General features: G+C 41.5%; 1 protein-coding gene across 1 annotated transcript in view; it reads right to left on the bottom strand.

Annotated features, from left to right (window-relative positions):
• Window positions 1-15841, bottom strand: part of dnah9l (dynein, axonemal, heavy polypeptide 9 like) — a 428305-nt gene that overhangs the window by 28332 nt on the left and 384132 nt on the right. The window contains exons 76-78 of the mRNA XM_072579200.1: window positions 12844-13071; window positions 11438-11629; window positions 7560-7679 (exon numbers count right to left, since the gene is read on the bottom strand). Of these exons, the coding sequence (XP_072435301.1) occupies window positions 7560-7679; window positions 11438-11629; window positions 12844-13071 (540 nt within the window). The remainder of the gene's footprint in view (window positions 1-7559; window positions 7680-11437; window positions 11630-12843; window positions 13072-15841) is intronic.

The following is a 15841-nucleotide window of genomic DNA, read 5'->3' as shown; positions in this document are numbered from 1 at the left end:
TATCCTTCCTGGTTCTTTTTCTCAGAGGTTGGTAAATGGGGTCCAAATTGATGTGTTTATTGATGGCGTTCTGGTTTGAATGCCAGGCCTCTAGAAATTCCCGTGTATGTCTCTGTTTAGTCTGTCCAAGAATGGATGTGTTGTCCCAATTGAAGTGGTGTCCTTCTTCATCTGTATGTAAGGATACTAGTGATAGTTGGTCATATCTTCTGGTGGCTAGTTGGTGTTCATGTATCCAGATGGCTAGTTTTCAGCCTGTCTGTCTGATGTACTGTTTGTTATAATCCTTACAGGGTATTTTTTGTAAATGACATTTTTGTTTTGCTGGTTGTTTGGCATAGGCTGTTTCAGTTGCTGTTTCAGTGCGTTGGTAGGTTTGTGGGCTACCAGTACACCAAGGGATTGGAGTAGTCTGGTAGTCATCTCTGAGATGTCTTTGTATGGTAGTGTGGCTAGTGTTTCTGGGCGCATTGTCTACTTGTTTGGGTTTGTTGTTTAAGAACCAGTGGACTGGGTTTATCGGGGACCAGCTCTTCTTGGATATGCTGTATCGCTATTTTTGTTCAGGCACCCATAGTACCTGGGTGCTGCAGTGTGTTGTGGCCCATTTTAAATGTCCTGATGCACCTCTATTTTGTTGGTGTTTGAATGATTTGCTTCTTTAGTTAAGTATGTGGGCCCTATACCAACAACCAGCAAAAGAAATGTTATTTACAAAAAAATACCCTGCAAGAACTGCAACAAACACTACATCGGACAGACAGGTGAAAACTAGCCACCTGGATACACAAAAACCAACTAGCCATGAAAAGACATGACCAACTATCACTAGATCCTTACATACAGACGAAGGAGGACACCACTTTGACTGGGACAACACATCCATCCTAGGACAGGCTAAACAGAGACATAAACAGGAATTTCTAGAGGCCTGGCATTCAAAATGAAACTCCATCAATAAACACATTGTTTTGGACCCCATTTACCAACTTCTGAGAAAAAGAACTGGAAATGATATCACCCATCTTAATAGACCAAGACACATAAGTAGAAAGTGGAACAGAGCACCAGTGCTTCACCAAAGGCTCATTGATGTTACCTAGTATGGTGATGATACATCTGAAAACAAATCTCCCAGCTCAGTGAGCAAACTTACAATCTGAGCAGGCAATTATTCATGTTAAGAAGCTAATAGAAATATAATTTGAGATGATTTTAAAATTTTATCACAGGATCTCTCGCAGTTCACTAGCTAAAATGAGGTGAAAGTTCAGAGACAGTAAGTGATGGTTGGAAATCAAAGTCATTGTGAACAGGAGAGTTTCAACACAAAGAATGAGGAATGTTGTGGTTCTGTTCGCCGAGCTGGGAATTTGTCTTGCAAACGTTTCGTCCCCTGTCTAGGTGGCATCCTCAGTGCTTGGGAGCCTCCTGTGAAGCGCTTCTGTGCTGTTTCTTCCGGCATTTATAGTGGCCTGTCTCTGCCGCTTCCGGTTGTCAGTTCGAGCTGTCCTCTGTAGTGGCCGGTATATTGGGTCCAGGTCGATGTGTTTGTTGATAGAGTCTGTGGATGAGTGCCACGCCTCTAGGAATTCCCTGGCTGTTCTCTGTTTGGCTTGCCCTATAACGGTAGTGTTGTCCCAGTCGAATTCATGTTGCTTGTCGTCTGTGTGTGTGGCTACTAAGGATAGCTGGTCGTGTCGTTTCGTGGCTAGTTGGTGTTCGTGTATACGGATCGTTAACTGTCTTCCTGTTTGTTCGATGTAGTGTTTTGTGCAGTCCTTGCATGGAATCTTGTACACTACATTAGTTTTGCTCATGTTGGGTATCGGGTCCTTTGTTCTGGTGAGTTGTCTGAGCGTGGCTGTTGGTTTGTGTGCTGTTATGAGTCCTAGTGGTCGCAGTAGTCTGGCTGTCAGTTCAGAAATGTGAAGTGTGTTGAGGCACAAGTCCAGTAGTTTAAGTATGCCGTCTTTGTTGATAGGTTCAACGTCCTGATAGGTTCTGTTATGTCTGTCCAGCAGGTTGGCTATTGTTTCTTTGGCTAGTGTTTTGTCGATGGAGGTGAACAGTGCCGTTACATCGAATGAGACCATAGTTACTTCCTTGTCTATGTGTATATTTCTGATGATGTCCAAGAATTCACATTCAACAACCAAATATACGAACAAATTAACGGAACACCCATGGGCTCACCGATCTCTGGACTCATAGCAGAAGCAGTAATGCAAAGGTTAGAACAAACAGTCTTACCACAAATTCAACCCAAACTCTGGGTCAGATACGTGGATGACATCTTTGTAATAATTAAAAACACAGAAATAGAGAACACACACCAGATCATCAACGCCACACTCACAGGAATCCGATTCACTAGAGAGGAAGAAAAGGACAACCAACTCCCATTCCTAGACGTGATGGTACAGAGAACACCAAACGGAGAATTCACCACAAAGGTTTACAGGAAAGCCACACACACAGACCAAGTCCTAAACTATGAAAGCAACCACCCCAACACACACAAATGAAGTTGCATCAGGACACTATTCAAAAGGGCCACAACACACTGCAGCACACCAGAACTACAAAAAGAGGAAGAGGAACACCTATACAAGGTATTCGCCCAAAACGGATACCCTTGCAATTTCATCAACAGATGCCTAAGGGAGAGACAACGGAACGAGGACATGCCGCAACCCAAAGGACTAGCCACACTACCATACATCAGGAGCATTTCTGAACTGACAGCCAGACTACTGCGACCACTAGGACTCATAACAGCACACAAACCAACAGCCACGCTCAGACAACAACAACTCACCAGAACAAAGGACCCGATACCCAACATGAGCAAACTAATGTAGTGTACAAGATCCCATGCAAGGACTGCACAAAACACTACATCGGACAAACAGGAAGACAGTTAACGATCCGTATACACGAACACCAACTAGCCCCGAAACGACACGACCAGCTATCCTTAGTAGCCACACACAGATGACAAGCAACATGAATTCGACTGGGACAACACTACCGTTATAGGGCAAGCCAAACACAGAACAACCAGGGAATTCCTAGAGGCGTGGCACTCATCCACAGACTCTATCAACAAACACATCGACCTGGACCCAATATACCGGCCACTACAGCGGACAGCTCGAACTGACAACCGGAAGCGGCAGAGACAGGCCACTATAAATGCTGGAAGAAACAGCACAGAAGCGCTTCACAGGAGGCTCCCAAGCACTGAGGATGTCACCTAGACAGGGGACGAAACGTTTGCAAGACAAATTCCCAGCTCGGCGAACAGAACCACAACAACGAACACCCGAGCTACAAATCATCTCCCAAACTTTGAAGAAAGAGGAATACTAAAGAACCTAAGTTAGCAGCTAGAGGAACTGCAAATTGTGTGCACTTATCACAAGAAGATTAAAGGAAAAATCTCTCCAAGTTGCAGCTTGGTGAATGCAGAATTAGGGGATGGGGAGGCATTCAGACTGAAGTGAACAAATTAGCAATGGATTTCATGCACTCACACTTCAACATCTCCAGTGAAGAATGAGAGACAGGGACAGGACAGATGCACAGCCACTGGGAATGGGATTACAGCATATCGCAACAATGTCTGAGACCCTTGATGGATCCTCCTAGATTATGACCAGCTGATGCTCCAAGTGGAGTAATCTTTTTAATCCATGCATTCATATCTATATATGCTCTGTCGGTGCCCAAGGCGCACTTCTTTTTTATTGCCCATATGTACACCCCTACACACTGTGGTGAGACTTCCAAGATGTGTCAGGCTCACCTTGCCCACACTTTACTCTGTAGAGCTTAAAGATGAGATGATAGTGCATTGGAAAGCAGAGATCTCCTGTATCCATTTGATGATATGCCTGATGTGGATCTCCATGAAGCTGGCCACTCTCTCAAATGGTGAAATCATGCACTCGTGCCGGAGACATGACATTACTAATGAAATGAATGAATCCTTCATTCTCATACATGGGTGCAAACAGTCTTCTGGGTATCTGACAAGAACATTTCCTGCAGATATTCCAGCAGCTACTGCTTTGGTGATGACTGCTGATGCTTACCAGTGCTGTGAAGCTGAACACCACTGGGCCATACCCTCTGATAGGCAGGGGTTCGAGCTGTCTCTGCCCCTTTTAGTTACTTATGTTTTTGTGCTGTGCTTAACTCATGATTTTTTTTAATTACACGCCAATGCTCATCAATGTTCGAGCATTTGTACTGGTTCAGAGTGCACTACAGTGATGTTACACTGATTTTTTTTCAAAAGACGATTTCTCCACTGAGGTCTTATTCTGTTCTGTTCCCCTATGATTGGTGCCTCAGTTATTCCCTGACCTGTGAGAAAGATGGAATGATGTTCAGGTTCTGTGGTATCCAACAACTCTTTTTGCTTTTCATTCATCTGGAGTTCTGTCTTCATTTTACAGTGAAGCACCACAAGTGGTGCTGGTCAAAAGGTTCATGGAAGTGACCATGAAGTTACTCATTCTCTATATGCTCCATACTGCCTCACCCTCACAGTCTGCCCTGATGAAACTGCTCAAAGTGGTTAGCTTAATGAAGAGTTCGCTTCATTAAATCTAACTCTTTCTCTGTTATCAAGAAAATGAGCAATGATACTTGGCTCTGAGTTTGTCCCCACTCCTTGGCACTGTGAGTCCATTGCTTCTGCAAACAAACATATGCTGTGTTACTGGTCTCCAAAGATTCAGCTGCACTTGCCATCTGGCACCATTTCAAGGTCAAGCATTTTATCAGTTGGAGAGTACAGTGCAATGTAGTGATTAGCACCAATTGCCCCCACTGGAAGATGTAATGTATTTTCTTGTGAAGAGGTGCCCGTTCATACTTGTGTCTGATCAGTGACCTCTTCTCACAGTTTACTGATTTCTTTTGTGATCTTCATGGCTGCAAGTTTGATATTGTAAATGCCACTCACCTTGTCAAATCATACCAGGTTGTTCAATTGCTTGCAGCATTTCATCTAAGTTTGTGTGACCATCATGCAGCTGCTAGCTTCCTCCAGCTATACCTCCTTGTTAAGACTTGCTGGCTTCCTCCTCTTGTTACCTGGGTGGAGCACAGTCTTTCATGTTCTTGTTGCTTGGAGGAACATCTCCAGGATGGTGTTACTAAACATGGGAGACACCTAGTCTTTGAAAGATACCCTTCCTTCTTTAGCCTTATCATTGCCTCTTTCTGTTTTACCTTTTGATCCAAATGCTGCCATTCCATTTAAAGAGTGCCTTTGATTAAGCTTCCAAGACTTCTGCCCATCAGCCACCCATTACTGGCAGGCTTGCAAGCTGACAGCAAAATCCACTTTTCTAGCCTACCACTTGTCCATACAGCCACATACCCTGATCTGGACAGTGAACTTGGGCCTTTTTTCCCACCAGTTCAAATTCAGTCTACTGTTTCTCCAAATTTACATTGAACCTGTTTGTTTGTAAAAATGCAAAAGACCAAAGATCGCAAGGTTGTGAAGTTTTAATAACATTCATAGTACAATACAAAAAGGTAGAATGTTTTAGGTCTGCTTGGTGCTTTTTAAAGCAAATGATTATAGCATAGGAAGTGATGATGGTATAGGTCAACTCTTTCATGAGCAGTCACAAGCACATGTAGTCGTGCTTGTTGTTGCTGAACATCCACAAGTCAACGAGTCTGCCCAAGACAGGTAACCACATGGGCTGATGCCTGCAAACCTGACTGGAGCAGGAAACTGGGGCTGACTACAAAGTGAGGTTTAACCCAAAAAGCTTTCTTTTTGGTTGTGTTATTGAGCCATGAGTAAAAAAGCTATCAGAGCTCTGCATTTTCCTGGCTGTGGGAGGTTCCGTGATGGTGTGTGAGCTGCTGAGTGTTTTAGCTGCTTTTATGAATCAGTATGAATCGTGGCAGATGTGTGAGATGCCAGTGACACTACACTGTTGGCTGCAACAAAGTGACAGACATTGATCACATAAGAAACAAGTGGTGGATATGTCTGGCATCCAACTTTTCATGTGGCAGTCCTCCGCAATGACAACCTTACAAATCTTACACATTCATGGAGTAGAGAGCACACCAGATCAATCATCTTCTTGTTCCACGAGAGTCAGGTTCTCCTGAGCCATCCATAAGCTCTGACCTCTTTCTTCAAATCACAGCCTTTTTGTATTTTTTTAATAGATCTGTTTGGACATATCATGACAACTCCAGAGCAGGTTGGGTTTGAGCATGGACCTTCTGGTGTGGAGGTAGGGAACACCCCCTCAACTGAGGCACAAGATGCTAAATTGACAACATGAGTTGTGGATCAAGGCACTATTAAGATACGAACACGTGATCTCCTGTTTCATAGGTAGAGGTTTTAACCAACTAAGTTGTCACATATAACTTCAAACTAGGAGTCAAGAGAATCAGTCAACAGGATTTGAAAATCTCTGAGGCCTAAGGTTGTTAATTTACAACCAGAATAACTCCGCCAAAACCACATGCTAAATCAATCTGTTTATCCTTAGTTAGCACATTCTGGGGTGGGTCTTGAATCTTTGTCTTCCAGCCCACTGGTAGAGACATACCACAACACTAAAACAGCCTCAAGGCACAAGCCATTTTTTTTTGCAGGCTTACATCAATATTGGTTTATAACTGATTAGCAGGAGGTGAAAAAAAGAGGGACAACTAGTGAATCATAATCTTTATTTCACCTCTATTTTGAGAAGCGACCATAATTCTCTTCTATACAAATTAAAATATTGTAATTGTGTGACAAAACCATTCATGATATTGAAGAAGCCTTTGCAGTAAAAATCCAAAAAAGGTCAGATGCCTACTTTTGGTTTATTTTATGTCAAATAATTCTTGAACTGCGCAGCATGGTAAAATGCAGCATAAAATGTAAGGAAAAGATGCACTCGTCATAATCTATTTCCTCTAATACTACACAGGCAAAATACTAGCAATGCTGAAAATCTGAGAGAAAAAGAATTAAAAATTCAGGTTAGTTGTAATGCAAGATTATCAACTTGAAATGTTAATTCTGTTTCTCTCTCCAAATGTTACCTGACCCTTTCATTCATCTCATGAGGTACCACACCATCTGCTTGATTCATCAGAAGGTCAAACTCCAGGAGATATATACAGCAAGCAAGTGAAAGATAGGAGAGGAAACGTAAAAGGTGTGTGTGAAGAAGAAGAAAGGGAAAAAGACAAAAATGGAGAATAGGAGAGATTGAGAAGAATGATAATGCAATATTTGCTGCTTATTATCATAGACTTAATAATGTTCATTGTTATTCAATTGTGATCCAAAAATGTTTGTGAATTAATAATTTATTTAAAATGTGAATACATGGAAAGGCTAGTATTTGATGAATAATTTGTATTCACGTAAGTATTGATTGAAATTGGAAAAGCTATTATCTCAATAATATTCTGTATTAGACAACTGGACACAAATTTTCAGTAGGGGGAGCCCTAGTTCCAATAACTTGAAATTTCAGAGAGTCTGTACAATTGAGAATCACACTCACCTGGTTCGGCTGCATGTACTCTTCTAGATAAGTACGACATAGTCTTCTATCCCAGTCATCGGTAATATGACCTCCATAAATAATTTCACCAAACAGGTAATGCAAATCTTCCCATGGTACCTAAGACCCCAAATAATTTAGTCAGAGTTCACATTTCAAACAAAGTACAAATACATTCTACAGTCATGAATGAATGTGCACCTTTTATTAATAGTAAAAAAATCCTAATTCAGTGAGACTTATTCAATAACAACAAAGGGAAGTAACTGCTAAATAATAAACAAGCTTACCGTCAACAGCAATCTCACAGCGCCCATATAAAAATAATTAATTATCCATAACAGATTGAATAAATGAAATAGTCCACCACTGATCAGCAACTGACTAACTGAATTACTTTTTAACACATCAAGCAAGATTACAATAATGCAACATCACTGACATAAGATTTTATAACCTTTAAAGCAAATTTATCATCTGTTTGATAATGGGATGACCAAGCTTGTTCAATAACAGAAGTAAATTTCATCTGCCTACTTATTCACACACTTGAGACCTTCTGCCTTAATATTTGTAACACAGCCTAAAATGTAAATGAAAACCAGGGTTACTATTGCAGAAAACACTTTTATTGTTAATTCATTAATATTTATGTAGCTATGGAAATTGGTACAACATTCCAAGGACAGTAAATACAGCAAAACATGCACCATAGAGACAGTATTGTCATGCTGGGGTCGTTCTTAGCCCACATGTCAAGATATCAGACGATTTCTCCAAAAGCTCTTTCTGGTACTCTGAAACCAGTTTACACTACAGAGGAAGTGCTAGGAAAACCAACGGGGCTAAAGATTGATAAGATACCTGAACCTGATGGGATGTAACTAGTTTATTAAAGGAAGCAGTTAGAGATACTGGATGCATTAATAGTCTTCCAAGGATCCTTAGTTTCTGGAGAAGTCTCTCAGGATTGGAAAACTGCCAATGTAGCACATTTATTCAAAAAAGGTAGGAGCCAATAGACTGGTAATTGTAGGCCCGTCAGGTTAACAACTGTTGTAGGGAAAATGAAAGCGTCTTCTTTAAAGGAGGTAATAGTTGAGCATTTAGAGTCAGCATGGCTGACAAACGTACCGCAACGCTTTGAACAGTTATCAAGCAGGATAGAGAAAAGGTAGCGGTCGATATAATATATTTGGATTTCCAGAAAGTGCTTGATAAGGTATCACTGAGTATTTAATAAGATCCAATGGTATTGAAGATAGTATATTAATATTGACAGATGATTGGCTGACTAACAAAAGACAGGTGGAATAAGGAGGACATTTTCAGGGTGGAAGTGCCTCTGGGAAAAATATACATTAATGACTTTGACGAGGAAAATGAACGCATTCTAGTCATGTTTGAGGATGATATAAAAGTATGAAGAATAGAGGAGCTAAATATTGTTTAAATAAAAAGTGCAGAAAGCCACAGAACAGAGGGATTTGGGATCCTCATCCACGAATCACAAAAAGCAAGCACTTAAGTTCAGCAGTTAATAGGAAGACAAATGGAATGTTGGCCTTTACTTCCAAGGGAATTGGGAATAAGAGTTGGGAGGCTTTAAAATAAAACTATACAAGGCACTCATCAAGACTACAGACTGGAATACTGTGAATTGTTTTGACTTCCTTATCTAAGGAAAGATCCTCTGGTATCGGGGATAGGGTCCACTTTAAGCTGATACGAGGGACTGTCTTATGAGAAGTTGAATAGGTTGGGCCAATACTCATTGGAATTTACAAGAATGAGAGACAACCTTATTGAAGGATACAAGACCCTTAGGGGACTTGACAGGGTAGATGTGGTAGAAAGTCCAGGACTAAAGGGTATTACCTCAGAATAAGGGGTTGCGCATTTAAGACACAGATGAGGAGAAATTTATTTTCTCTGTTATGAACTTGTGGAGTCCTTTACTGCAGAGGGTTGTGGAAGCTGGGCCATTAAGTAATTCCAGGCTGAAATAGGCAATTTTTGATCAGGAGAAAGTGAGGACTGCAGATGCTGGAGATCAGAGTTGAGTGTTTGATGCTGGAAAAGCACAGCAGGTCAGGCAGCATCCGAGGAGCAGGAGATTCGACATTTCGGGCATAAGCCCTTCATCAGGAATGAAGCTTGTACAAAGGGCTGAGAGATAACTGCGAGGGGATTGGTTTAGGGGCAGGTAGCTGGGAAATCAATAGATGGATGAAGGTGAGGGAGAAGGTGATAAGTCAGAGGGGCAAGTGATGGACAGGTCTGGAGGACAGTGCCAACTTGGAGGCTTGGGATTAGGATAATGTGGGGGGGATGGGAAATGAGGAAGCTGTTGAAATCCATACTTATCCCATGTGGTTGCAGGGTCACACGACAGAATATGAGGTGTTCCTCCTTCAGATGTCAGGTGGTAACGATTTGGCAATGGAGGAGACCCAGGACTTACTTGTCCTTGACAGAGTGGGAGGGGGAGATTTTAATCAGTAAAGGATTAATGAATTATAGGGAAAAGGCAGGAAAATGGAAGTGAAGATGATCAGATCAGCGATGATCTTACTAAATTGCAGAACAGGCTCAATGGCCCAATTCTGCTCCTACTTCTTTGGGTCTTATTAAGATTTAACATAACACTTTAAAAAAATTGAAACTGAAGTTTTTTTGGGGATCTCTTCCATTCTTTTAACTAACTTGCTTTTTAAACAAGACCAAAATGCTAAGTTTGTAGAAAAAGGGAAATGATGGCATGTAAAGGTCAGCAGTTCGACATATTTTTGCCATATCTTGGTAGATGAATGTCCAAAATGCCAAAACTGTCCTCAAATACATCAATTTCAGCTTACAGACGTCAGGCTGACTGAAAAGAATGGAAACGTCATTGAGCACAACCGAATGAAATCCATCAGCTGAGACATAACTACTGCAATCGAGAAATCAGGGAGGGCTGGCGGTTCAGTAATAGTATTGGATCACTGTTAGAGAATAATGGTGACATGTCTGCTCATAGCATCATAGTCTTGCATGTTCTTCCATCCATATCTTAATGGTTTAATCATAATATTTGAGCCCTAGCCATTAGGTATAATGTGCCATCAATGAAGTACGTTAATTCATGCATTGCTGCAAAGAGTTTATAAAGAATTTAACAAAATTTGTTAATGAAATAAATATAAATGACTGACCATTTTCTTTTGATTATCAGTGAGATGGCTAAGAAAATAGTTCTATAAATCCCAAGAATGTAACAAAATAGTCCCTTTTCCACACAACATATGAAAATTTGGGGAATTTGAAACATAAACTTTGGGAACACATTTCAAAATATATAGGAAATAGGGACTACTCTCACTGTCTTTCAATATATTCAATTGGTTCCAATACAAAAATACAAATTTAAATTTTGATTATCAGAAGTTGACTACTTTTTAAAATTTTCAGTGCATCTTACATTTCCATTGTTATGGGCAGAGGAATTTCAGATATTCAAACATGAGCCTCACCACTTCATGCAATAATAATCATGGCCAGTAACGGTGTAGAATCGTCCATCTGCTGTTTTAAAGTCAGTCAGCAGACTCCATTTAAAACTATCAAAACAGAAATGCCACTTAAACTTGAGTTGCAAGGTGTGATGCAGATAGGATAGAGTGAAAAGAAAGACTGGTCAATAGAAAGACAGTGACAGTTTCCAAGTGGACTTTTTAAAGTACTTCAACACAAGCTTATGATTTGACTTATTTAGACTGTGACTGATTTAGATCAAAATACCTTTGTTATATTCCACACAGACTCAAACATACTATGTAAGTAAAAGATTTAAGTTAATTTGAATACAATTAGAATTTCAGTTATCTTCAGAGTACCTGAGAATTAGCTTCTAAATAGCTGAATAAAATATGGACTGAAATAGTTAGGTCTCCAGTATTAAAAGGATATTTTCGATTCCAGCCCTGAGGGCCAAATTTACGCCGTTCAGCAACACAAGCGTGGAAATAGCACAGTGAAAATAATATCGTCTTAAACTCGTGTTCACGAGAGCATTGATCCAGAGTATCCTGTGATGAAAGGCATACAAAATATGCTTAATATAACAAATATAAATCACTTTCACAAAAACAAAACCTGAATTGGATTTTTGGTTCAGAAGATCAAATTTAAACAATCCAGATTAGATAGCCAGATTTGCACAAATGACATAAACAAAATGTCATCTTCATTAAAATTTAAATACTGAATTCATTCTCCTATCACTAGAAAAAAACACTTTTAAAATTACAGTGGATGTCACAATACATTTGTCATCCAGAGGTGAATGTAGACTTTTTGTTTAGTTCAGAGTAAGCACAGTATCAAGATAATTGTAGCCTTTGTGCTCATTTCATCCACGAGTAAAGTGTCAGCCAAGAATTTGCTTTCATTAAGCAATGTGCTTCAGACCAGGATTGTCTGCAGTTGTAAGCAACTGTAAAACTAGACCATCACATCTTACATTCTAAATTTGTAAATAATTTACATAAATGACATAGATAAGGAAAATAAGAGATAATAATAAATAATACAAAGATTCCATTTAAGTTTGCTTTGCTGACTTTATTTCTGGCAAAAATATCTCTACACTCTTTGCTTTTGAAGATCAGGATTTCTCTTCATCGAGTACTTTATCCTTTATCTTCCCCAAAGTCCTAGTCTACCTCTTGTTGAAAAGTTGACCCTCTCCCAAACCTCTGTCAATATTGCTCTAAACTGACCAATAATAGGAAAACAAAAGTGTGCAATGGTTGACCAGTGATTTTCTTTTTTTCACTTGTTGGAAAGTGTCTTGTTTCCACTCAGTATCTGCACATAACAACATGTAAAGTTCCGCAGCTCTGCTTGCTCTACTGTCGACAACTCCCACCTCTAACCCTGCAATGGATCAGCCTGATTGGACTCCTGGTGGTACTAGGCCACATTTAAATTTTTGTGATCACAAATATAATATACACCACTTTTAGCTTGAAAGGTACTGAAGTGTTGAAAAGGAACTTACATTAAAGACCATTGTAAATATATACTTCCACAAAATTGAGCAAAAAGCAAATGCATGATCAGCAAGGCCCCTCATTTCCTTTTGCATTAGCATTTGCAAATTTGAGAACAATAATTTTAATATGGTTAATCAGCACTCAAGAAAAACATTAGTTCTAATTCCCCATATTTTTTGTCTGCCTGATGCATAAAATATTTAAGTTGCTAATCATTTTTTATTGTCATTGAATATCAACCATACCTGATCAAAATTGTCCAAAGCTGCATGGAGATTAGCTAACATACCAGTTGGTGGTTCATTAGTAATTTTAACTGAGTTCTCAAGGATTCCTTGTGGAATAATGTGCTCTTCAGGAGTTGGAGCAGATTCTGCACTCATGAACACACGGTAGTCTGGATGGGATCTTTCACTGTACTTCTCAAGAATCTGTTCTAAATTGCTGAGCCATTTGGCTACTAAGTGAATATTCTGCAAAGCATTTGAACAATTCGTCATTAAAAATTTGATACATTCAAATATACTGCATACACTCCTACTTAGTTGTTACCAATTGAGGTAAAAGTTAAAACATTGCGAGGCCCTTTAGAGGGCAACAACATTACATGCTGACCTGTGCACTGTACATGACACATACCTGTGAAGTCCCTAATCCATGGTGAGTCTAATGCATTGGCTCCCTTGTGTGCTGTATACCTCCCTGCCCCACACATTGCTGACCACTTCATTTAAACCAACAGCTTTGCACATGGAGGCCAGGAAAAGAATAGGGATGTTTTACCACAAAGACCAATGGTGTCAGCAGAACACATTGCTCAATACATATCATGTTCGTTTTGCTTCCTTATGCTTTTGCAGGCTCTCAACATAGACATCAACTAATGATAGGTCTTGTATGTTTGGCCTCATGCTGGCACGGTTACATTCAGTGCTACACAGAGACTCAAACAAATGGATGTGGTGTAAATCCAATTAATATTATCCAAATGTGACATGCTGGCTATGTGCTGTCACTATGCTACCAAGGTGACTTCAATCCTTTCTCCTCTATCTCTCTCTCTCTCTCTCTCAGGATATCGTAGAGTCATACAAAATAGAAACAGGCCCCTCCGCCCACCATGTCAATGCCAACCAACAAGCAACACACTGCACTAATTCCATTTACCTGCACTTGGTCCACAGCTCAGTATGCCCCAGGGTTTTAAATCCTCATCCAGATGCTTCTTAAACATGGCGAGAATACTTGCCACCACTAGCCAGTCTACTACTCTCTAGGTGAAAAATGTTTCCTCAGATCCTCTCTAAACCACTTGCTCCTCACGTTAAATATATGCCCTTTGCTCTCAGACACATTTTCTTTGGCTGCCCCTGGTTCCACAACAGGGGTGGATGAAACCTGCTTGGCAGTAGAGTTCACTGCCTCAGAAGTTTGGTTGGGAACCCTGAGAGGGGTTTTGTGTCTGAACAGCCCTGACATGCTGAGGGCATCATCAAAGACTCAAATGGGCCCTCCTTGGTTTGAACTTCCAACGGTTGGAAGGAGACTGGCAGGGATGAGATGGAGAGCCTAGCCACCATTGGGTGTCTTCAGAAGAGTTATGCCTGTCTCTTTGATCGCGTACATGGAACAGTCCATCTTCTACAGCTACACCAGCACCAGCCCCACCTTTTCCTCCACGACATTGATGACTGTATTGGCGCTACCTCATGCTCCCACGAGAAGGTTGAACAGTTCACCAACTTCAGTGACACCTTTCACCCCAACCTCAAATTCACCTGGACCATCTCGGCCACCTCCTTCCCATTCTCTGACTTCTCCATCTCCAGCGACCAACTAACCATGGACATCCAGTACAAGCCCACCGACTCCCACAGCTACCTGAACTACACCTCCTCCCATACAGCCTCCTGTAAAAACACCATTCTCAAATTTTCCACCTCCACCACATCTGTTCCCAGGATGACCAATTCCACCATAGAAAATCCCAGATGGCCTCCTTCTTCAAAGGTCTCAATTTCCCCTCCGACATGATTGACGGTGCCCTCCAGCGCATCTCCTCCCTTCCTGCACCTCCGTCCTTGAACCTCACACCTTCCAATGCAACAAGGACACAGTATCCCTGGTCCTCACCTTCCATCCCACCAACCTCCGTATACATTGCAATATCCTCTGCCACTTCGGCCACCTACAAACAAACCCCACCAACCAGGGATATATTTCTGTCCCCACCCCTACCAGTGTTTCAGAGAGACCATTCCCTCCATGACTCCCTTGTCAGATCCACACCCCCCACCAGCCCACACTCCACTTCCGGCACCTTTCCCTGCCAAAGCAAGAGGTGCAAAACCTGTGCCTGCACCTCCCCTCACTGACCTCACTTCCGTCCAAGGCCCCAAAAGATCCTTCCACAGCTGACAGAAATTTATCTGTACTTTCACCAATGTCATCTACTATATCTGTTGCATCTGATGTGGTCGCCTCTACATCGGGGAGACAGGACACCAACTTGTGGATCATTTCAGAGAATATCTCTGGGACACCTGCACCAATCAATCCCACGGCACCATGGCAGAACACTTCATCTCCCCTTCCCACTCCACCAAGGACATGCAGGTCCTGGGCCGCCTCCATTGCCAAACCCTAACCACCCAATGCGTGGAGGAAGAACACCTCAGCTTCTGACTTGGGACCCTGCAACCACACAGGATTAATGTGGATTTCACCAGGTTCCTCATTTCCTTTCCCCTCAACTTAGCCCAGTCCCAGTCTCCAACTTGGCACTGCCCTCTTGACCTGTCCATCCTCTTTCCCATCTATCTGTTCCACTCTCCTCTCTGAACTATCACCTTCGTCCACCAATCACATCATGTTCTCAGCTTCCTTTCCCCCTCTTCCCCCCAGCCTCACCCCTCTCCCATTTATCTCTCAGTCCCCACCCCACCAAGCCTCATTCCTGATGAAGGGCTTATGCCCAAAATGTCAATTCCCCTGCTTCTCGATGCTGCCTGACCTGGTGTGCTTTTTCAGCACCACAGTCTCAACTAAGATGGTTCTGTATCAAGGACAGCGTTTAGTCCTCAGTACGGCTGCTTCTAGATAGACCACTACTGCCAATCTCCGGCTTCTTCATGCTGGAATACCCATAAACAACCTGGCTGGTGAGTCCCCTGTCTACTGCTGAGCGAATACCAACACCAATGAGATGAGGCCCTTAAAGTGGGTGTTAATTGTGCACTTAAG

Source organism: Chiloscyllium punctatum, chromosome 10 (genome assembly GCF_047496795.1).
Source record: "Chiloscyllium punctatum isolate Juve2018m chromosome 10, sChiPun1.3, whole genome shotgun sequence".
NCBI classification, from domain to species: domain Eukaryota; kingdom Metazoa; phylum Chordata; class Chondrichthyes; order Orectolobiformes; family Hemiscylliidae; genus Chiloscyllium; species Chiloscyllium punctatum.
This window is presented reverse-complemented; position numbering and strand designations above follow the sequence as displayed.